At 41.3% G+C, this 23,853-nt stretch overlaps 1 protein-coding gene across 1 annotated transcript in view; it reads right to left on the bottom strand.

Moving 5' to 3' along the window:
* The window catches only part of SRBD1 (S1 RNA binding domain 1), a 142,334-nt gene that overhangs the window by 99,862 nt on the left and 18,619 nt on the right, over window positions 1-23,853 (bottom strand). The window contains exons 9-14 of the mRNA XM_064158381.1: window positions 23,449-23,545; window positions 19,150-19,285; window positions 11,348-11,451; window positions 8,273-8,380; window positions 1,302-1,459; window positions 50-140 (exon numbers count right to left, since the gene is read on the bottom strand). Coding sequence (XP_064014451.1) covers window positions 50-140; window positions 1,302-1,459; window positions 8,273-8,380; window positions 11,348-11,451; window positions 19,150-19,285; window positions 23,449-23,545 — 694 coding nt within the window. The remainder of the gene's footprint in view (window positions 1-49; window positions 141-1,301; window positions 1,460-8,272; window positions 8,381-11,347; window positions 11,452-19,149; window positions 19,286-23,448; window positions 23,546-23,853) is intronic.

Below are 23,853 nucleotides of genomic sequence, written 5' to 3'. Positions count from 1 at the left end.
CACTACATTTGGTAAGAAAGAATAATAAATGGAAGTTTCTTTAGCATACTTGTGCTGTAGCAGAAGCTTCTTTATCTTCTCAGCTTCACGAAATCCTTGACCAGAATGCAAGTAAACAACATCGGTATGGAGTATCTGACCTGAAACAATGCAAGTTAAAGTCATTTAACAAACACACAAACCCCAAAACCATATCCTGTGAAGTCAGTTTGGTGATTCACAAAGAAAGCTTCTGAAGCAGCTATCTTTCTCCTTTTTATTTCTGCATTCAGTTAGAAGATATGTAGAATGAGCAGAGGACAAAAATACTTTGGCTGCCAAAGCAAAACGAGCTGATATATTTTCTAGCTCCTTGGAGACATATGCACATAACAAGTAACAAGGACCTAGTCATATCAGGCAAATAAAAGTGTATGATGTTACCAAAACCACCAATTCACTGCAAAAGATTAATGCTCTGGTCTTGTACATTTTACAGATCCAGTAACAGGAGATGAAAAATTGGAATTCAGTCTCAGGACCTGCAGTCCAGGAGAACTCCAATGCTAGCTCGAGCCACCATCTCAGCTGTCATATTTGGAAATAACTGTATTACTCAGCACTGACATAATACGGGGCAATTCACGCTAGTAACCATTTATCTTACTCTTATTGCCATTTTAATGTGTCAAGAACACATCTTTCCTTACACCCCGAGCAGATGTATTCTCAGACAAAAAGTAGCAACAAAATAAAAGGAAAATAAACCATTTTACCACAGGCCTAAAGAGCAATGCATGCCCAGATCAGATAGATGAACTGCAAAGGCTCTGTTCTACAACTGTCAAAAAACTAAACTAAAAAGTTGTGTAAATACAATGTTTCTGACTTGTCACATTAACACATGAACTCCTAAACAAAAAGGGCTGATCAAGCATCCAGATGTCCAAGATATAATTACCCATGAAAAAAAGTGAGGTTATAGAAAGTATTTAAACCAAATTTCTGTGTTCAACAATAAAGATGCCAGGTGTTCTCTTTGTTGACTACTGAGAGGCACAATTATTTGAACCTGTATTGAAGAAGGCAGAAGGGTTTTAAATTCTATTTTATTTAACACCAGAGGAGACACTGGAATCCAGGTGCCAGAAACTTAACCTTAAGCCTGAAGATAGGAATTTGTGTGACAGGATACCTGGAAAACACTAATAGCCTAAGGAAAAAATCCATTTGATACAGAAATAGACTTTGAAACTATCTTTTCCTCTAAATGAACATATATTTTTTCACTCCTCTCAAACATATCTAGAATTGAAACTTACTGGTTGGTGAAATAATGGCTAGCTTGCAACCATGTTTGTAGCCAGGATCTACTCCCATCAAAGTACGGCCCCTCACAGGACTGGTCAGAAGCAACTGACGGAGGTTTCTCCCAAACATCATCACAGACTCCTTCTCTGCATCAGATGTCAACTTGGATCTTAAAAGGATAAAAGAAAAAACAAACAAACAAACAAACAAATAAAAACCCTCAATAAATAAAAATAAATCAACCAAACATTTTCCCCTTCATCAGCTTCAAAATGCACTTTTGAACTATCCCAAAGTCATAAAGCTTTTCCCAATTGTCTGCATTATTTTTAATTAAATATTTCACTTTCAATGAAGTTTTTGACACTCAGCAAAAAAGGATCAGCTACATGATAATCTCATCCTGCTACTAAAAGTAAATCCAGCTCCTATGAGAACATGCACTTAACCATCATTCAAGCATCAGCTCATCAATCTGAGCTAAGAGCACATTCCCATCAATGCAAACAACAGTGGATTTGAAGAAGGCACTGATGGAATTCACTGTAACTTTCCAGTTACAGAGAAAAATCACTACTCGGTGAGAAAAGGATCATCATTTAGGCTGAGATGTACTAGAGACAATATAGAAGGGCCTATCCAATTCACTGCTAACCCATCAAGGCTCATGGGACATTTAATTTCATTTACAAATTCTATTACTTAACAGTCATCACACAAGTGTGTAAAAATGGACTCTTTCTAGGAGGGTATTATGCTTTCCCAGAACCAAGCTAGAATGCTGATAGGAACAAAACCTCTTGCTTTTTGCTTTTGGGTTGTTTGTGTTTTTTTACATACTGGGCTGCATCAGAAGAAGTGTTGCCAGCAGGTTGAGAGAGGTGATTCAGCCATGTTACTCTGCTCTGGTGCCCTCACTTGGAGTACTGTGTCCAGCTATGGGACCTCCAACACAAAAGAGACATAGATTTGATGGATTGGGCCCCCATCAGAGGGCCACAAAGATATCAGAGGGCTGGAACACCTTTCCTACAACAGACTGAAAGAACTGGGGCTGTTAAGCCTGGAGAAGAGAAGGCTCCAAGGAGAGCTTATAACTACATTACAGTATCTGAAAGGGACCTACAGGAAGGCTGGGGAAAGACTATTTAGAAGGGCTTGTAGTGACAGGAGAAGAGGCAGTGGTTTTAAAGTGGAGCAGAGTAGCTTCAGGACGTTAAGGAGAAAGTTCTCTACAATGAGAGTGGTAAAATACTGGAACAGGCTGCCCAGGGCTGTGGTTGAGGCCCTGCTCCTAGAGATATTCAAGAGTAGACTTTATGTGGCTCTGGGCAGCCTAATCTATTGGACGTGTTCCTGCTGACCACAGAGGAGTTGGATAAGATGACCTCTGAGGTGAGTACTTTTCAAGAGAAAGAAGTGAATTAGTGCATTTTGATGACTACTTCACAAGCAAAAACATCTACTGCAGAGTGTTATGAGAAACTAAGCAATCTCAAACAGTGCAGGTATACAAGATGTATGGGGCCTTATTTGTCAGATACAGCCAGTATGGCAGTGGTTGATAAGGACAAGTATTTTTATCATGCTACAGCATCTTGTATAAAAAAAAAGCCACATTGAAAAAGTAATGAGGACACAAATAGTCATCATCACCTAAGTTTTGCCCCCTCTCCACCAGGTACTCTATCATTTTCAGATACATCACATTGTCAATAACTACTAACAACTACCCCAGTCCTGTCTCATCCTGCAGCAGTCCAGAAAGAGCTGGTAATTCTCTCATTTGTAAAACACAGATAGGTCTAGATTCTCTTTGTACATTATTGATTAAACTTTTTCTCAGGAAGCATTAAACAGCAAAATGTTTCCTTATATCCTTGTGCTTTTTTTTATATCAAGTATGCCACAGACATGATTGAAGTGAGGTGGTGAGCAGTATGCCTACATTCCAAGACTCCTTAGTAATTCTGATGTGCCCTCTGCATCAAAGAGCAGATACTCTGTATGTTGTCACCACTGAAAACAAGAACATGGGAATGGCTTCACTAGTTCAGCTAAGTGGTCCTTCTATTGCAGTACCTTGTCTCTAAATGTGGCTATAAGCAGCTGCCTGAAGATCTTATACAACAGCACTGGAATACCTGTTCCATAATCTTATCTTATGGTAGTCTCCAACTATTTCCAGCTCACAGTATTTCCTGAGCTTGACATGATTTGTCTCCAGTAAGCCATAACAGATCTCTTATTCAACTATCCAGTCTCATATTGAACTCATGCATATTTCTTGCAACCACAGTCAACTGGCATTGAGTTCTGCAGGTTCATCAAAAACTATGTAACCAGCTGCCAAATTTTTGTCAGAAGCTGATTATATAAAATTATTTCTATTTTTAAGCTCTATGTCTTAGAACAGAACAAAAATTTATCCCTAGAAACCCCACCTTCACTCTTTACACACCATTCACTTCTAATTTCTCTTTTTTCCAAGCTGAAATGTCTGTGTGAAGGATTGATCAGACTGACGTAATTTCATACCTACTTCTCCTTCACTAGGCCTTTTGCAGCTGTAATGAATCACTTTACTACTTCCTCCTCACCCCTCAACCAAAATGGCCAGTGGTATTTCAAATATGGGCCAACTAAGTCAATGGTTGCTTTGACTTTAATCTTTATCTTCTAAGCACTTAATATTTACATAGAACTACCTTCCACAATGCCAAAGCACCTTTCCTGCATGTCAGGATAGATCAGAGCTCATCCTATTTTATATAAAAATATAATTCCTTTCTCTTGCAAGCATCACTTTACAAACTCATCTCCATCATTTTTCAGATGACATTTCATTTCTTCCTTCAGTCTTACAGCACCCTTCTCCCACTTGTAAAACAAAATCAGTCCGAACCACAAGAGAAGCATCTTTCAGGAGGAGCCCAGGATAGAACAATTTGTTGACACTTGTGATAGACCAAAGAAAACAAAGCAAACACCTAAGCCTCACAGCTCTATAGAATCAGTCAGAGTAGGAAGGGACCACAAGGATCATCTAGTTCCAGCCCCCCTTCCTATAGCAGGAGGGTTGGAACTAGATAGAACTATATGGATCCACTCAAGGTCCAGCTTTCTGTCAGAGAGATATGAGGTCCCTATCACCCACAAGGTCAAGTCCTTCCACACTGTAAACTTCCATCAGGCCACTTGTGAAGGGAGATCTGTGCAGGAATTACAAGTGCCCATAAGCACATGTTGTTAGTTACGTGCACCTTATGGAAATCACATTTAAAATGGACATTAAACTTTTATAGTAACAGGAAATGTTACTGAAAGCACCAGGTGCTTAGGGGGAACATAACATATGTCCTTTCTATCACATAATATCTTGCATTTTCTAATTTCAAATAGAGACCTCTCTCTGTGTCACTCACTCCACACTTTTATCAACGACATAATCTACTGTCCCAATTACTGTCCCTTAATTTCAAATTTGGGACAGCCATTTTATCCTTGAACAAGTATCAGGCTGCCTCAAACAAGTGACTATCTTTCTCTTTTTCAGCACACTACTGGCTTCATCAAAATGGCAAGGTGCCTGGTATTCCAATTTGTGACAATTCTCATTAATACAGGTACAGAGAGAAAGCAGACAAGGATACCAGCTCTAGTCTCTAAAGACAAGAGTTATTCTGTAACAAAACCCAACCAAACAAAACCCTTCAGTTGTTGAACTTCAAGAAAAAGCATCAACAAAGCCAGGATTTCAAGCCCCTGCTTTCACCTCTATGAAGCACTTGGACTGTACATCGCTAACAGGTAGATTGGAATAAAAGCAAATAACCTAAATCATGACCTACTAAGCTTCTATATTCAATGTTATAAGAGTCAGTTTTTAAATTGATATTTTAAACTCCCCACTTCCATACACGGTCTGAGAGGCAATCCCTTCCGTGGAAAAATATCTGCAAACTAGCTTCAGGTGTGAAACAAGATATACAGAGAAATGTTTGTGTCCCTGAAGAGAGAGGAGACAAAGCACTCACTTCACAAAAGCATGGAAAATTATGAAAGGATTATCCATTAAAAAGGTATGTCCATGCCACATCACTTGCATCAAATCCTCATGGAATCATTCCATGCAGTACTGCAACAAAATAAAATGTATTTCAAAGAGCCAAAAGCAACACTGGACATTATTATACCAGAGACAAGAAATTATGGTATCTTAGAGAGTGAAAGAAAGGAAATTAAACAAATAAAGGAACTGGCTGGCTGGCAAGTTTCACTCTTCTGATTACTAGAAACATCAGAAATTCCAATATACTTCTGGAAACTTTCTGTTCCAGCATTCAATGATAATAAAAAGAAAATAAAAAATAGAGCAGCAGGGGGTGGTTTGGAAATATTAATGCTAAAAGGAGGTACTGAATACTTTAGCAGCCCTTTGCAAGAGTCCTAAAAATCAGCTTTTGGTGTGGGCGGAGAGAGAGTTAAAGGAGGATAAGGGTTAAGTGGTCATGGACCAGGAACACTACTGGCAAGTGTTCTGCATTCCTCTCTGCAGGAGATGTTTCAGCTTTTCCAAACCAGAGACCATCAATCATACAAAATTATCACAGGGCAAAATGTAAGCAGACATCCACCTATGTGTTCTTTGCATTTATGACTTGTGAACTACATCTAGGAAATAGCAGGGAAGGAAGCTGAGGAGTTTCTTGAGAGAATGGAAAACCTTCACCAACCTGCTGCCACAGCAGCCCTGTGGCAAGAGTCACAAAGTGTGCTAGTTTGAAGCTAGCTAGAATGTTTTGGTGAGAAGAACGAGATCACAGGCTGTGAAAGAGAAACAAGGGTGATGTCTACACTCATAGGCTTGCTGAGAGGTATAAGAACAAGAATCCAAACATAGATAAGGCACTTCTTCTGCCTGGGAGCTCAGAGCTGCATTTTTTTTCCTCTCTGCTGTCTCTCTGATTAATCCACTTTGCTTCCTAAAAGCCTGGCCGAACCTCCATTCTTCCTTGGGACTGGGGTAAGGTTGAGAGGGCTAGGGAGAAGCTGAAGGGGGGTTGGGAGCCCCTCCTGGGGACTCAGGTTTCTGGGAGGGCTGTTGTGTTTCTGTATTCCCTTTTCCCTTGTCTATTTCTGTCTATAACTGTATATACTGTAACTATCTGCTTGTATATTGTGCCAGCTGTAAATATAAGCTTCATTCAATTTCCAGAGCTGGCTGAGTCTAGTCTGGGTGATTTCCAAAGTGAGGGGGGGCAGGGAACACCCAAACCATCACAGTTATCCATTAATAAAAGTAAAGCACTAGGCTAGAAGGAATCTCGAAAGCTCATCCAGTCCAACCCCCCTGTCAGAGCAGGATCACCTAGACCAGATCATACAGGAATGTGTCCAGGTGGGTTCTGAATATCTCCAGAGAGGGAGACTCCACAGCCCCTCTGGACAACCTGTTCCAGTGCTCTGTCACACTCACAGGGGAAAAAAAATCCTCCTCCTGTTTAAATGAAACTTGCTGTGCCTCAGCTTCCACTGTTGCCCCTTGTCCTGTCATTGGGCATCACCAGCAGAGCCTGGCTCCAGCCTCCTGGCACTCACCCTGCACATAATTATAACCATTGATGAGGTCATCTCTCAATCTCCTCTTCTCCAAGCAGCACAGCCTCAGCTTCCTCAGGCTCTCTTTCTAAGAGAGATGTTCCATTCCCTTCATCATCTTTGTGGCTCTGCACTGGACTCTCTCAAGCAGTTCTATGTCCCTCTTGAACTGAGGGGCCCAGAACTGGACACAGAACTCCACATGCAGCCCCACCATGGCAGAGTAGAAAGGCAGGAGAACCTCTCTTGACCTACTAACCACAGCCCTTCTAATACACCCTAGAATGGCATTGGCCCTCCTGGCCACAAGAACAACATTGCTGGCTCATGGTCAACCTCCCATCAACTAGGACCCCCAAATCCTTTTCCCCTTCACTGCCTTCCAGCAGGGTCACTCCCCAACCTATACTGATACCCAGGGTTGTTCTTTTCCCGGTGCAAGACTCTACACTTCCCCTTGTTGAATTTCATTCAGTTTCTCCCTGCCAAACCCTCCAGCTTGTCCAAGTCTGGCTGAATGGAGTGTAGCAGCCATTCCACCCAGTTTGGTGTCATCACCAAACTTGCTGACAGTGCACTCTGTGCCCTCATCCAGGTTGCAGATGAATATATTGAACAGAACAGGCCCCAGTACTGACCCCTGTGGGACCCATACTGGTAGCCACAGAAAATAACACTTTTAGAATGCAGCCTTTTAATATTTCAGTTAATGTGGTAGACTCCTATACTATCCCATGAAAACAGCCAATTTGATGTTACTTTGACACTAAACTTTAAATTTCCTTTAACTTTAGTATATGACAGGTCTTAAAAGTGTCATTGATGACATCACTGCAACAGCGTTACCAGAGTCGCCACCGTACTCACAAGATGCCATCAGACTAACACTATGATCAAGTCATTTACCACGAAGTGCAGATAGCAAAGATGAGAGACACTTCCAACAAGAACAGTTGCTTTGATGGTTTAATTCAGACAGGTAAGAGAGGAGTCAGAACAATGCCTATAGGTGTGACATGAAGAGATGCTGGGAAAAATCAGTTTCATATTGGTTTGTGATAATACACAAGTATAAAGATAAAACTACTACAGTAATACAGGTCTAAACTCTACCTTCTCAGATTAATGTACAAGCAACAAATAGAAAACCATGTAAAATCCCCACAGAAAGAGACATTTCTCTACTGTAACCTAAACTGCATAGAGGTCTCAAATTAAATCTACAGAACCAAGACCACACAGAGTTAATTTCTTCACTAAGCACAAAGGATTAAAAAAATGCTGATACTTCTAAATAGATAAAATATATTGTAATAAAAAGTTGAGGAGAGAATTGTTAAGAAACTGTTAGTATAAAAACACATATTCTTTCTGGGCTTACCTGAATTCTCTACAGAGGAGAGGATATATAAGGCGTTTATAGGCATCCTCTACTGAATTCCGAAGTATCCTCATTAATTCTGGCTTTAAAAATTGTTTTGGTCTCCATCTGAAATAGAAAAAAATAATTGTACAAATGTAGGCAAAAAAATAATATGGGAATTTTAAAGGAGAAAAGACTGCTATGTTGAGTGGAATGTCCTACACACTGCAGGACTGCTGCAATAATTAGTCAAATCATAGAATCAACCAGGTTGGAAGAGACCTCCAAGATCAGCCAGGCCAACCTAGCACCCAGCCCTAGCCAGTCAACTAGACCATGGCACCAAGTGCCTCATCCAGGCTTTTCTTGAACACCTCCAGGGACGCTGACTCCACCACCTCCCTGGGCAGCCCATTCCAATGCCAATCATTCACTCTGGCAACAACTTCCTCCTAACATCCAGACTAGACTTCCCCTGGCACAACTTGAGGCTGTGTCCCCTTGTTCTGTTGCTGGTTGCCTGGGAGAAGAGACCAACCCTCACCTGGCTACAACCTCCCTTCAGGTAGTTCTAGACACCAATGTGGTCCCCCCTGAGCCTCCTCTTCTCCAGGCTAAACACCCCCAGCTCCCTCAGCCTCTCCTCATAGGCTTTGTGTTCCAGGCCCCTCACCAGCTTTGTTGCCCTTCTCTGGACACGTTCCAGCACCTCATTTTCAAGGCTGCAGTCTCACTGTGCAACAAAATCTTGCCCCTACCAAAGGATCAATTCAATGCTGTCTTTACACTCAAAGTCAGCCAAGCAGCTCCTCTCCAGCTGTTGGTTATTGAACCTTTTTCCTTCTTCAACTTCACAACTAAGTCTTTAGGACCACTGCAGCTCTAGCCTTACTGGAGCTAGGTTTGCTGTCAAATCACAGAGATGCCATTGTCTTATGTAAAATACAATCCAGAGGGCCAGGCATAAAGACATTCTTAACTTCTCAGCATCTTAAAATCTTTGCCTCTGACAAAAATTCTTAACTTTCTGATCTCACCAGTAAATCAATGCAGCAAAAACAATGCAACTCCTACCCTTGGACAGTCATTTCCTAGCTTGCAGGGCAGAATATGTATTACCATTTGTCAGTTTGGCAACAGCTGTCAATCTAACAAAGATCAGAATCTGTCCAAGGTGTTAATGCAGCAAGATCTACTAAAATCATTCCTTCAGAAGTTGGTGGACAAGTTATCCTTAAATAGTAAAAACTCATAAGCTAATATAGCCTCATGAACAATAAGTACTAATAAGTAGTTTCATTCTCAAGGTCAATAGTCTTGTTATCTAAGGATGACTCACAGAAGTGTAGTCAACTTCAAATATCTCAATTTACATCCCACGTTCATTTGTATAGCAGTGACAAGCTGTTCCATTATCTGTGGCTCACAGTGCTTCCAAATTCTGTCACAGACACAGTAAATGCAAGACTGGCAAATATGTTCAGCCTACCAAAGATACATCTTGAAGGAAGGAGAAGTAATCCATTAAGAGCCAGAATGAAACTTCACATGTTTAGGAAATTTGATACTTCAGTGTAAAAAAAACAAACAACACCAACCCAAAAAAAACAATAGAACAAAAAAGTAGAGTCACTTAAACTAATCTGATTTAGGATTAATAGTATCTAGCCAAACAAAAATTTATCTCTTTCAGAGCCTTCCAACTTGCAAACAGAACCATTACATTTCTACAGTTAAAAGGAACATTTTTAACCACAACCTTTTCATAGAATCCTAGAATCAACCAGGTTGGAAGAGACCTCCAAGATCAGCCAGTCCAACCTAGCATCCAGCCCTAGACAATCAACCAGACCATGGCACTAAGTGCCTCATCCAGGCTTTGCTTCAACACCTCCAGGCACGGTGACTCCACCACCTCCCTGGGCAGCCCATTCCAATGCCAATCACTCTCTCTGCCAACAACTTCCTCCTAACATCCAGACTAGACTTCCCCTGGCACAACTTGAGACTGTGTGCCCTTGTTCTGTTGCTGGTTGCCTGGCAGAAGAGACCAACCCCACCTGGCTACAGCCTCCCTTCAGGTAGTTGTAATCAGCAATGAGGTCCCCCCTGAGCCTCCTCTTCTCCAGGCTGAACACCTCCAGCTCCCTCAGCCTCTCCTCACAGGGCTGTGCTCCAGGTCCCTCACCAGCTTTGTTGCCCTTCTCTGGACATGTTCCAGTGCCTCAACATCTCTCTTGAATTAAGGGGCCCAGAACTGGACACAGCACTCAAGGTGAGAGAGTGATTGGCATTGGAATGGTCTTCCCAGGGAGGTGGTGGAGTCACCATCCCTGGAGGTGTTCAAGAAAAGCCTGGATGAGGCATTTAGTGCCATGGTCTAGATGACTGGCTAGGGCTGGGTGCTATGTTGGACTGGATGAGCTTTGAGATCTCTTCCAACCTGGTTGATTCTATGATTCTATGAAACATCTCACCACAGGCTTAGGAAAAAAACAACTTGCAAGACCAAATCAGTAAGAAATTAAAGAACCATCCAAAATTTAAGAGCCCAGTTTTCTAATAATCAGAGATCAAAATGCAAGAGTCAGGCTACATGACAAGCCACATTTAGGTTTCTGAATAAATCACATACATCTTTTTAAATGTGAAATTCCTTACAATTGTGAAAAATCTAAATCTGAAGTAGCCCTATTTAATAGTTGTAACCAGATATAGGAAATCCCTTCCAGAAGTTAGAAATCGATTCTGTCAGATTCTACAAGTTCCTTTCAGTAAAGGCTACTGGACATGATGCATATTGCAACTGAAAATACATAAACATTTATCAGCCTTCACATTAACTTAAAAATTCAGTTGCTTCAGGAATGTGCCAGAACTCCCCAGATACTGCCCAAGGCATGATCTTTTCAGCATAATGCCACTGTAGTTGGAAAAAAAGAACAAGAACTATTCACTCGTTAATTTCAGCTAATCTAATAAGTACTGCTTTAAACTGTTCTTTTAATGCAATGAGACATTTGAGGTACATTTCCATCTGCAGCTGTCTATAGAAAAAAAGATATTTCTTTAAGAATATGTATCCATGCAGACCTTTCATTGACACACCACCAACAGAATTCATTCTTCACCCCGTCAGGAATGTTGACCTTCACTGTCAGGATCTTCAGATTTTCCCCTCGGTTAATGGCCAGAATCTGAGAGCAAATATAAGTGGCAGAGACAGATGACACACAAAATATCTAGAAAGATAAACTTATCAACATCTGTGTACGCACTCGCTTGACATTCTGTAGCAAATGACCATGGTGGTACAGTAAATCAGTTCACAAAGTACTGGCACAAACAGATACCATCCACAATTTAAACACAGATGCAATCATGCTGCGGCATAACAAACTCTACATTTTTCTTCTTGGAGTCTGCAATCTTAAGATCCAGTTTATATTAAACACACTTATTATAGAAGTCAGCATTCCTTTAGTTGGTGGAATAATATAACAGTCCAAATTAAAACTCCAGAGATTAACTGGAAAGCGACTCCAATCAGAACTAGAGAACACAAAGGGAAAAAGTTAATCTTGTGCTTCGGGCTCCGTTTTTCTTCCTGAAATCAATCCAAATCTAATCTTGATTAGGATTCAGAACTAATGACACAAAGGTAATCAGCATAATTTTAAAGAGGATGAATTTAGAATTATTCTTGTGTGTTCACAGATAGCAGAAAGCATTGTAGACATACTCCCTACCTTCATGTTAACATCCCAGCTTTGAAACATACAGACATATTTCTGGCAGACAGTTGTGCACACAACTGCGTATTCATGATACACAGCAAAATCTGGCTGCACACAAGCTACAGGCATGCAGTTGGGTTTGAAACAGCAGGCTGCAGCTTTACACTTCATTTTAAGATCACAACACAAGTGGTGGATTCCGGAGGATGCTGGTATCTGGTAGTCTAACCTAGCTATTAAGATGTTGAATGTTCACCTATATACATGAAGAAAAGTCATAGGCCAAGGGACTCTGGAAAGGGAATAATATTGAAGAGCAGCTTCACATGTTTTTAAATTTCATTTTCTCTCCCAAAATATTTTCAAGTGCAAAAATAAAAGAAGAAAAGCTGCAAGAAGTTGACATTGCTGTATGACTACACATGTTGCTGTATGTAGCAGGCCCTGAGCACTGTCACAACAGAGCATTCTGTGTCAATCATGAACTTTAATTCAATCACTAGCTAACTCAGACATGTCACATATGTTAAATACAACGGTTTAAAATGACTCCAGGACATAGTACCAATTTATATTCCTCAGCCTTACTGCTCCTGTGACATACCAGGCCTGACATATCATTGAACAACAAAGCTAATAATAAAGATTGCATGTGAAATATTATAGCATCTGGTACCTTGACTGCCAAAGCAAATGTTTTCATGCTGAGATTAGGAAGACATTTTAACAAATCAAATGCTTTCACGTTTAGCCTGATCAGATTTTTGAAAAAGAGAGAAAGTTAAATGTCAGGCTAAAATCAAATCAAAATGATGCTCACACCAGAGAATGCATCTGATAGAATTCTAATGTCATCATTAGAAGGGTCAGTATTTGCATGGTGTTTTGTTTGCTGGCACTCCATCTGCAGAATATGCCAGTTACCTGAACTTACATCAGCTGTGTGGCAGTTGCTAATATTATTTACACTTTTATTTTCAGAACAGAATGGGCAGATTGTTTAAGTGACATGCATTCAAGGAAGAATTATCACCCAAGAAATGCTCAATTCAGTAAGCGATTAGTCAAATTCTCCCTCTAATACAATGGGATTCACATTGGTTTAAGTAACAGGTAAAAATCTGGCTATTCTAGAATCTTTCCATTCTGGAAAGAGACTGGGCTTGTGTAAGACTGGAACATGGAAAGGGTTAATCAAAATATATGTTTTTCAGAGAACGCAAGCACAGTAATTTGATGCAGTCACATGTTCCATTAAATCAGAAAAAGAGAACTTCCTTCATTTTGCATAGCTCTCTTCCATGTCACACATCTACTTAAACTCATGACACCAAGCTAGGAGCAGGTGTTGATCTGCTGGAAGGTAGGAGGGCCCTGCAGAGGGACCCTGACAGGCTGGATGGGAGGGCAGAGGCCAATGGGATGAGACTGAACAAGGCCAAGTGCAGAGTTTTGCACTTTGGCCACAACAACCCCAAGCAGCACTACAGGCTGGGGACAGAGTGGCTGAGAGCAGCCAGGAAGAAAGGGAGCTGGGGGTACTGGTGGATAGTAGGCTGAAGATGAGGCAGCAGTGTGCCCAGGTGGCCAAGAGAGCCAATGGCATCAGGAACAGTGTGGCCAGCAGGACAAGGGAGGTTATTCTGCCTCTGTACTCAGCACTGGTCAGGCCACACCTTGAGTGCTGTGTCCAGTTCTGGCTCCTCAATTCAAGAGAGATGTTGAGGTGCTGGAAGGTGTCCAGAGAAGGGTGACAAAGCTGGTGAGGGGCCTGGAAAACAAACCCTATGAGGAGAGGCTGAGGGAGCTGGGGTTGTTTAGCCTGGAGAAGAGGAGGCTCAGGGGTGACCTCATTGCTGTCTACAGCTACCTGAAGGGAGGCTGTAGCCAAGTGGGGGTTCGTCTCTTCTCCTGGGCAACCAGCAACAGAACAAGGGGACACAGCCTCAAGTTGTGCTGGGGGAAGTCTAGGCTGGATGTTAGGAGGAAGTTGTTGGCAGAGAGAGTGATTGGCATTGGAATGGGCTGCCCAGGGAGGTGGTGGAGTTGCTGTCCCTAGAGGCATTCAAGAGAAGACTGGATGAGGCATTTAGTGCCATGGTCTAGTTCACTGGCTAGGGCTGGATGCTAGGTTGGACTGGCTGATCTTGGAGGTCTCTTCCAACCTGGTTGATTCTATGATTCATCAGATAAGTTTTGTATATTTTGTCAAGGACTTGAATTTCCAATTCCTTTTTAAGTATGGGATTGAAAATAGAGCACTTGCCACAAACATTACACTGTATTCATGAATTCATTTCCTCCCACCAACTCAATCATCTCCAAATAGAGGAAAGTAACCCTAAAGCGTACACAAACACTGAAATGTTTAGTCAAAAATTCAAATAAACTCTTGAAAGGTTTTTTTCCTTAGTGTTGATATAGCTACCCAATGATACCCTAATATAATTTAGTCAGCTTCTCCTTGCTGCCAAATGAAAGAACTGTGGCTGAACCTCCTGACAGCAAAATGTTCCAGCTGGCAACACCCACAGGTATCCAACCATGTCAAAAACTGAAGTCAGGCATTTTAAACAACCGAGATTTTCTCCTCACTTCAGATTCAGTATTTTAACTTTTTCAGTCAAACAATTTGACTCCATGCCAGTCATGATTGTTCTGTGGCACATCTTAATGCTCAAAATGGCAATGGCACAGCACCTATTCCAGATCTACAGCACGTGCAATGACGGCTGCAGCACCGGAGAACCCAGCTGCATTTTACCGCACGCCGGTTTACATGATTGCAATACACGCACAGTCACATGGGTAGAGATGCTTTGGTCATAAAGACACATCTTGTTCTCTTAGAGGTAACATGCTAGTCTACAGCTCAATCCCTTCACTTGCATGCAAACTGGAGGAGCACACAGGTTTGTAAGATCAAGAGGAGCGTGGCCAGCAGATCGAGGGAAGTGATCCTCCCCCTCTAATCCGCACTGGTGAGACCGCACCTGGAGTACTGTGTCCAGTTCTGGAGCCACTGTTACAAGAGGAATATGGATGTGCTGGAAGGTGTCCAGAGAAGGGCCACAAGGATGATCAGAGGGCTGGAGCACCTCTCCTATGAGGAGAGGCTGAGGATGTTGGGGCTGTTCAGCTTGGAGAGGAGAAGGCTCCAAGGTGACCTCATTGTGACCTTCCAGTATCTTAAAGGGGACCCACAAGAAAGCTGGGGAGGGACTTTTTAGGATGTCAGGTAGTGATAGGACTGGTGGAATGGAAGCAAGCCAGAAATGGGTTGATTCAGAGTGGACATTAGGAAGAAGTTCTTCACCATGAGGGTGGTGAGAATCTGGAATGGGTTGCCCAGGGAGGTGGTGGAAGACCCATCACTGGAGGTGTTTAAAGGCCAGGCTGGACGAGGCTCTAGACAGCCTGATCTAGTGTGAGGTGTCCCTGCCCATAGGAGGAGGGTTGGAACTAGATGATCCTTGTGGTCTCTTCCAACTCTGATTGATTCCATGGTTCTAAGGTGACCAGCACTTATATACTCAGGCAACAACCAGTTTCAATGCAGTATTGCATGGAAGTTTTTATATGCAACTCTACAAAGAGGTGATTTAAAGGAACTGCTTTTGCCTCTAGCTAAAAGTGATGAGAACATTTGTAGAGAAGGTCTTTCAAATAGTGCATTTTGCAAATAGAGCTATTCCATTTGCAGTCTTAAGACATTTGCAGAGTTTTTTAATCCCTCCCAGTTTCAAGCTTCCCTATGTTTTCTTAAAGTATTTTCTTTAAAGTATTTTCTTTAAAGTATTTTTTAAAGTATTTTTTTAAGTACCCTTTTAAAGTACCCTTTTAAAGTACCCTTTTAAAGTACCCTTTTAAAGTACCCTTTTAAAGTACCCTTTTAAAGTACCCTTTTAAAGTACCCTCTAAAAATCCTGAATCAAACCAGAAAATTCCTTCACCTGAAAACATCTACACCTCTCCCAAAGCATGTTCAAGAACACATCTTTAAACCATCTTTAAATGGAGTCTTCAAAGACTTAGGTAAAGGAGAAACTAAAGACTTTTAGATATAAAAAAAGATGGTTGTAACCCAAGAAAATAATTTAAACTAAAAAGAGGTAGTTTGTAGTAGCAGGACAAGTAAGGCCAGGTAAAAAAGAAATTGGTTATGAGAAAGACTATTGAAAGTATAATACTAGAATTTAAGGAAGAAGTGACAGATAAAACCTTTATTCTTTCCTTATTTCATCATCAAAACACAAAAAGAGAGACAATGAAAGGCAATGGAAAACTAGCAAATAATCAACACAGAAATCACAGTATTTTCACAAAATAGGGACCTTTTGCAAACCACAGCTGTTGGAGGTTATCAGAAAATGCATTTTTCCCCTCAACCAATAGAAAAGAGCCCTGCTATAACTTGGACCATGACACCTAAGTGAAGCACAAAACCCCAGACTTTTAGAATTCATTAAACAGAAATATTTGGTATGTTAGAAGAATCAACAGGGGTATAATACAGATGAAAGATGACACATAAGAGTGCAAAAACATCCTGTGATTACAGGACTAGAAGCTGTAAGAACAGGGGTTGTCACTTCATCAGAGAGCCAAAATGGGCAAAGAAAGGGACTCAAAGTTTAGTGACAAACGCAATATGAAATAAATCAAAACAGATCAAGTTAATCTTAACTTCAAACAGACAACCTACAAACACATCCTGGATAAGAAACAGTGCAGCCACATAGCCAGAGCGCTCACCAGGTTTGTGAAAACTGCTTCCCAGCCCTGGCTCTAACAAAGCAACAGTTTTCTTTGGTTTTTTTTTTCCTTCTTACATAAAAAGGATGGCTCAGACAAGTAAATCATACCATCATCCCAGGAAACAGCTGTATGCCCAATACATGCAGCATATTTCAAAATTCAATACTTAGTGCAGGAAAAACTAAACAGTCTCTGGCAACCAAAGTCTGACAACAGTATCCTAACAAAAAACCCATACAGTACATCACAATCCCCTGATGAATCATAGAATTGGTCAGGGTTGGAAGGGACCACAAGAGACATCTAGTTCCAAACACCCTGCCATGGGCAGGGATACCTCACACTACATCAAGCTGTCTAGAGCCTCATCCAGCCTGGCTTTAAACACCTTCAGGGATGGAGCCTCGACCATCTCCCTGGGCAACCTGTTCAAAGGTCTCATCACCCTCATGCTGAAGAACTTCTTCCTAACATCCAGCCTGAATCTACCCATTCCTAGCTTTCTTCCATTCCCCTCAGTCCTATCACTATCTGACAGCCTAAAATGTCCCTCCCCAGCTTTCTTGTAGGCCCCCTGTAGACACTGAAAGGCCACAATAAGGTCACTTCAGAGCCTTCTCCTCTCCAAATTGAATAGCCCCAACTCCCTCAGTCTCTCCTCATAGGAGAGGTGCTCCAATGCTCTGATAATCCTTGTGGCCCTTCTCTGGACACCTTCCATTCACAACTCTTCATGATACACCATGACAGCAGACTTTGACTACTCTGGTGGCTTTTCCCAGCCATCTAGGAGCAAGTTTTTAGCAAATAATCACTGATATAAATACAGTAAACATCCATATTTATTACAAAGACAATAACTCCAAGTACTACTTCAATCATCTAGAGAAGGTTTCTCTATTATAATCACTCATACTTATTTTGTCTTTCGATTAACACCACCTATGTTGAAGGTAGAGGGAGAGGGGTTAAAATTAGGCCATGCATATTGTGAAATATTTTTTGCAATACAATCAAGGCATGGAAAAGTATCCTTTATTAATTTCAAACCATCCCTCTTTTAAGATAGAATGCTGAGAGAAAATGAGACCATATCGTAAGCATAAAAGAAAAAGCATTCTGCTGTAGAAGAAAAAGAAAAGAAAAAGGATAAAGAAAAAAGGACATTTTTGTCTGGAAGCAACTAAGAGGGTCATTTTTGAGTTTGTTGGTTTGTTTTGGTGGGTGTTTATTTGTTTGGGTTTGGGGTGTTTTGTGTTCTGGTTTGGGGTTTGGTTGTTTTAGCTTTGGTTTGTTCCTTGGGTTTTTTTGGGTTGCTTGGTTGGTTATTTGTTGGGGTTTTTTTCAGTTGATTGGTCTTTTCTGATTTTGGAGGGTTATTTTGTTAGGGTTAGTTGTTCCATGTTTTGGTGGTGGTGGTGGTTGGGGGTTTTTTTTTGGTTGGTTGGGGATTTTATGTAGGTTTTTTTTTTTTTTTAAAAGCTAAGTACTTGTGACTAAAACAAGAGACAATTCACTTGGTAATTAGTCATGAATCAGTACAGTACAAAGGTGCTGACAGTTGCATTGAGTGCATCACACTTCTATCTTTGACCATCAGTAGCAGGGGAGAGGCAGCCTAGCAATCAAGTCTTCAGCTTGTCATCAGGTAGCAAGCTTGCTTCCCACTTCATTTCTTCTTCTAGTCATGTTAAACCTAGCCTTGGGGCTTAGAATAACCTGAGATCCTTCACATAAGGGAATATTAATGACTGCCAAAACAAATCTGGTTTTGGGGTAGTGCATGGGAGTTTCCCATGAGCTACTTTCATCGATTAATATCAATGTAATTTTCTGGATGTTTCCCTGATAGTTCTCACCAGTTTCACCTAACATGTTTAGTGTCAGATAGCTCAGAGCACTCTGATTTGGTGCTGCAGCAAACATAACCAATTGATAAGTTTATCAAAGTTTGCCTCAAATACTTACACTCCAACCAAGCAGATTCCACTACTCTGCCACTACCAATCCAGTGTCACTCCTACATACTACTGCTTGCCTTTCATCGCAACACTTGCTCTGCACTTGTCACTGAGGTAAAGCAAGGAGGGTATGACACATACTGAAAATAAATCACACCAGTATTAGAATCTCTGATACATAAATCATTGTAAATATTTAAGGAGCATCAGACAACAGGCATACTCAATAAGCAGGTCTTTGTTCAGTTTCTTCAAAAAGATGTTAATAGCTCAGCCATGCATTTCAAGAATTTTGAAGTCTCTACTCCCTTTGATAACTGAAAAGCAAACTCAAGCATCTTTAAAATCAGTTTTAAGCAACAAACTTCAAAAGCAAAACCACATTTGCCATAATTAAAATTCTAAGATAAAAAACTAACAAACAAATTTGTACATGTACCTGATGGTGCTGTATGTTCTTTATATTACAAGAGAACTCATGGTACAGTTGAAATTTATCAATATCTTTCTCATTTCCACTTTTGGATGACACTTTTGCCAAGGCTGACTGGATACAAATGTACCTCTGCTGGCATCTGAATGTAAGAAAGAAATGTTAATAAAGTATTTTAGCATGAAACGTTTAACAACCATTAATGCTTGCATTAAAAACAAAGTTTGGAGTCTACCTAATTACAAGTCAACTCTCATTACCTGTAGAATTGTATTACATACATTAATGCTGAGACAGATATAACATATACTGACTGGAATACACTAAGAAAAGAAATTTAAGCAGAGCTCAAAAAACGCTGAAAATAGCCTATCTGAAGGGAATAGATACTCAAAAGCTATCACCTGCACTTCAGTCTGGCCAGTTACTGGTTCAGCTTCACACAACAAATTTCAGGAAGCTCCTAAAAACAGGTAATTACCATGTATTTTTCACAAATGCAACATCTCTCTGGAGCCTACCCAGCCTCAGAATTCTTTGAGTGCTTAACAGCCATGAAAGTCTTCATTATTTTTAGGAGCAACAGATAACCCAAACAGGTAGTTTCCTGTATGCTCCTAATGATTATTATACAGACAACACACTTTAGAGCAACAGGATACATCTGTAGAGGACTTCATATCCAACTGTGCTAGTTTGAGTCTAGCTAGAAAGTTTTGGTGAGAAGAACTAGATTATAGGCTGTGAAAGGAAAACAAGGCTGATGTCTACCTCACTCATAGGCTTGCTGACATGTATAAGAATCAAAACATGAAGTACAACTCCTACTGCTGGGGAGCTCCAAGCTGCATCTCTCTCTCTAACTTCACCCTCTGTTTTTTCCTTTCCTAATCCACTTTGCTTCCTAACCCCCTGGCTGAACTTCCATTCTTCATTGGGACTGGGGTAAGGTTGAGAGGGGTAGGGGGAAGGTAAAGGGGTGGTTGGGAGCCCCTCCTGGGGACTCAGGTTTCTGGGAGGGCTGTTGTGTTTCTGTATTCCCTTCTACCTTGTCTATTTCTGTCTATAACTGTATATACTGTAAATATCTGCTTGTATACTGTGCTAGCTGTAAATATAAGCTTCATTCTATTTCCAGAGGGGCTGAGTCTAGTCTGGGTGATTTCCAAAGTGGGAGGGGTGGGTGGGGAACACCCAAACCATCTCACCAACTGAGGAGGTTCCAGTTGTGAAAAGAACAAAAGTATAGTCTGGTAGGGACAGCACATCCATTACAAAACAAACCTTTCACTGAAGTTATCATATTGTTGTTCTCTAGCCTTTTACTGAAGTTTGCCATTACTCACAACAAATAGCAAACAAGGGTCAACTAAATAGAACTGAACTGATTCAAATCAATAGTGCATGTTCCACAGTGACACCCATTCCTTGATAACCCCATTTTCTAAACCAGATGGTACACAGTGCAGGAAAAAACAAACAAACAAACAAAACCTCATCAACAAAACAAAACCAAAAACCCAACTATCTACTACTTTGTCACACTAAACTTCCAGACATGACAACTCCGCACTCAAGCAACATAAGGAAATTTAAAATGTAGCTATCACAGCCACAGGATCAGTAAGTTCTGCTTTAAAAGCAGTCATATTTGCCTTATTGAATAGCCACACAAAAATCAGACATCATTGCATGCTAAATATACTGACATGTCATGCAGTAAATATTGGAGAAACAGGTTAAGCAGATGCACCTCCTGTCCTGGAGTCCTGTACCGCTAAATTCCTCTCCTGCCCGGACTTCGGGGGGAAGAGGGAAAGCCGCCTGGTTTCCTCCCCCCCTCGCCCGCCCTGCAGCTGTGAAGGGTGAGCAAAGGGGTCCTGCCCACACGAGGACTGCCCCGTGAGTTCCCGCGCTGGAATCAGGCTGGCATTGGCCGTGCGCTTTCGCGCCTAAGGTGTCTAACTCTGCCCTTTGTCTAGCGAAGGTTATAAATATTGGGGTCTTCCCGCCTTCGGGGGTTCCCGCTTTGGATTTTGTCCCTGCTTAGACACTAGTGTCTGCCTGAGCTCCCCCACTCTCCCCTTGCCTTGGCTGCAGAGAGATCTTCAAAAGGATTGCTTCCCCACTGACACCTTTGTAAGAACTTAACGATTCTTAACAGCCGCTGAAAAGGGAGCGAGAAAGAGAGACAGACCGTGAGCAAGTCAGCCTGACTGTGAGTTAATTTGGCTCAGCTTAACTTTATTTGTAAGAAAACTGCTATTAATTAATAGCTAAAGCCTTTTCCAACTTCTGACTTCCAAAATAGCCAGATTATTGATGGTATCCCTGTAGGTAATTCTCACGCGACTGAATCTGCTAATTAAACTAAATTAATCTTTGTATATATAGTTTTGGGGGTGGGTTTTTGGGAAAATAAAATAACTATTTTTGTATAAATTCCCAACTCGGCCACACATTAATTCCTGCCTCCACAACACCTCCTAAAAGTTTTAGCTTGAAGGAAGTGCAAGGCAGATTGGATCTACATGTGTCGTGGAGGGTCCATAGGCCCAAATAGGCTTATACATGCTTTGTCTTACCTGGACATGTGTTTCTGCCCACACCAGAGGTGAACACATTAAACGGACACAAACAAACACAAAAGGGGCACAACAGACCTGGCGCCATAACGTCTGGCCTGCCCAGGGCCCAGGTTTGTAATGCAGTTGTGTAAGCCCAGGCGCCTAGCTTATGGCCCACCGGGTGCAAGGCCTGTGCCCTTCCCATATCTGGGGAAGAAGGCCTGTGGACCCCACCTAATATGGTATGTTTTGGCTAACTGCCATCCTGGCTGGCTATTCTTGCGTCCAAAGGGCAATTAACCTTGGCCCACATTGATGAAAGGAGATACTCAGGTGAACAACCTGCTTTTGCTTACTGCTTTTGCTTCACTGCTTGCTGTTATTTGCCTGTATTGCCTGCCTTTCTCTACGGAGCTCAGTCTGTGTGGCCAGTGTGACGTGGTGCTGAGACTGCACTACATCTGCCTTCTGCACCTGAAGGTCCTGCCTAGAATTCCCGGTCATGCACACAGATTGTCCAGAAGAGGCCTGGAGAACAAGGTCAGAGATTGTCTGCATTTCCCCCTGAAGCCATGAGATCTCAAACGCAGTGTCCAACAAGACAGAGTCCCCTGAAAGCATTTGGGCACTGTCAGGACTGTGGCTGGCCCCCACAAGGGTAATAATAACAATCCGTGAGTAAATGCTCAATGCCTCTGTAATTCTCTACTGCCTTCTGCCATAAGCAGAAAGAGCTTGGGCCCAGCTACTGGGCAAGCAGTGTATTGACCCCAGGCAGCATATTGACCGTGGGGATTCTCTCTCTGTTTATTGTTGGAATGTCTGCTAGATAATAATAGTTCTGTTTGGTGTTATTCCTAGAATGTCTTCCATAACTGTGTTAATGAACAAATATTAATATTAAAATTCAGTGGTTGGGGGTGGTGAGAGTTCAGAATATTAAAATTAATAAATTACATATTTTTATAGAATATCATCTCGCATCAATTAATTTCCCCTCTGCAACAATATAGAATCATAGAATCAACCAGGTTGGAAGAGACCTTCAAGAGCATCCAGTCCAACCTAGCACCCAGCCCTAGCCAGTCAACTAGACCATGGCACTAAGTGCCTCATCCAGTCTTTTCTTGTGTTATAAATGATAGAGTATATGCAACAGTTGCACTCATTTTGCTCAAAAAAAAATCACCCCTTTCAAGGGGTGGGTTAGGTATTTGAACAAATCCCCTTCAGATATGCCTAACTTGCAGGGTGCTCTGCTGAGGAAGTGCAAATCTTTGGTCTTCTCTTAAAATACCTTTCCTTTTGTGATGGTTTGGGTGTTACCTGCCCCCCCCCCCACACACACATACACTTTGGAAATCACCCAGATAAACTCAGCAACTCTGGAAAATTGAATGAAGCTTTATATTTACAGCTTAGCAGCTTTATATTTACAGCTTAGCACAACATACAAGCAGATATTTACAATATATACAGAAATATGAAGCAGACCCATGGAGAACTCTTCAGCCTTTGGGAGCCACACGACCATGGTATGCTCACAGATCTCTCCTCCACTGACAGATAGGCGGAAAGGCTAATGAATGTGCTTCCAGCACAAGGGAAGGAAGGGAAGGAATCAATCTCACAGTTAACACTATTTTCACACCATTAAAAAAGTTATTTATGTACCTGCAAGCTGGGAAACTGAATCCTACCATGTAACCAGCAAAGTTTAGACAGAGTCAAAACTTACAATTTCCTGATGAAATCCAGCGTATCCTTATCTTTAGCAAAGATGTCAGCTAAAATGTGCTGTACTCCAGCTTCTACTTCCTGGATAGTTAATAGTCCTTTGAAGACAAAAAAAAACCCAAAACAACCCACACTTAATTTTTTATATTCATTTCTTAATAATTCTTTCACACAACTGCACAAGCACTAAGGATAAACATAGAAGTTGAAATTAAATTGATTCAAGATAGCTGACTGATTTGCAGAGATTTTAGTGAAGAATCCAAATAATTACATTTTTTTCATTAACTAAATTTTCTTTCAAAGCACCTCAAACCATCATAGATTTAATGAGTTTAAAGTAACCAATGCACAGTAAATCTAAATAACATTAAAAATCAGAGTTTGGGGATTTTTTTTCACTTTG

This window comes from Pogoniulus pusillus, chromosome 18 (assembly GCF_015220805.1).
Source record: "Pogoniulus pusillus isolate bPogPus1 chromosome 18, bPogPus1.pri, whole genome shotgun sequence".
Taxonomy (NCBI): Eukaryota; Metazoa; Chordata; class Aves; order Piciformes; family Lybiidae; genus Pogoniulus; species Pogoniulus pusillus.
This window is presented reverse-complemented; position numbering and strand designations above follow the sequence as displayed.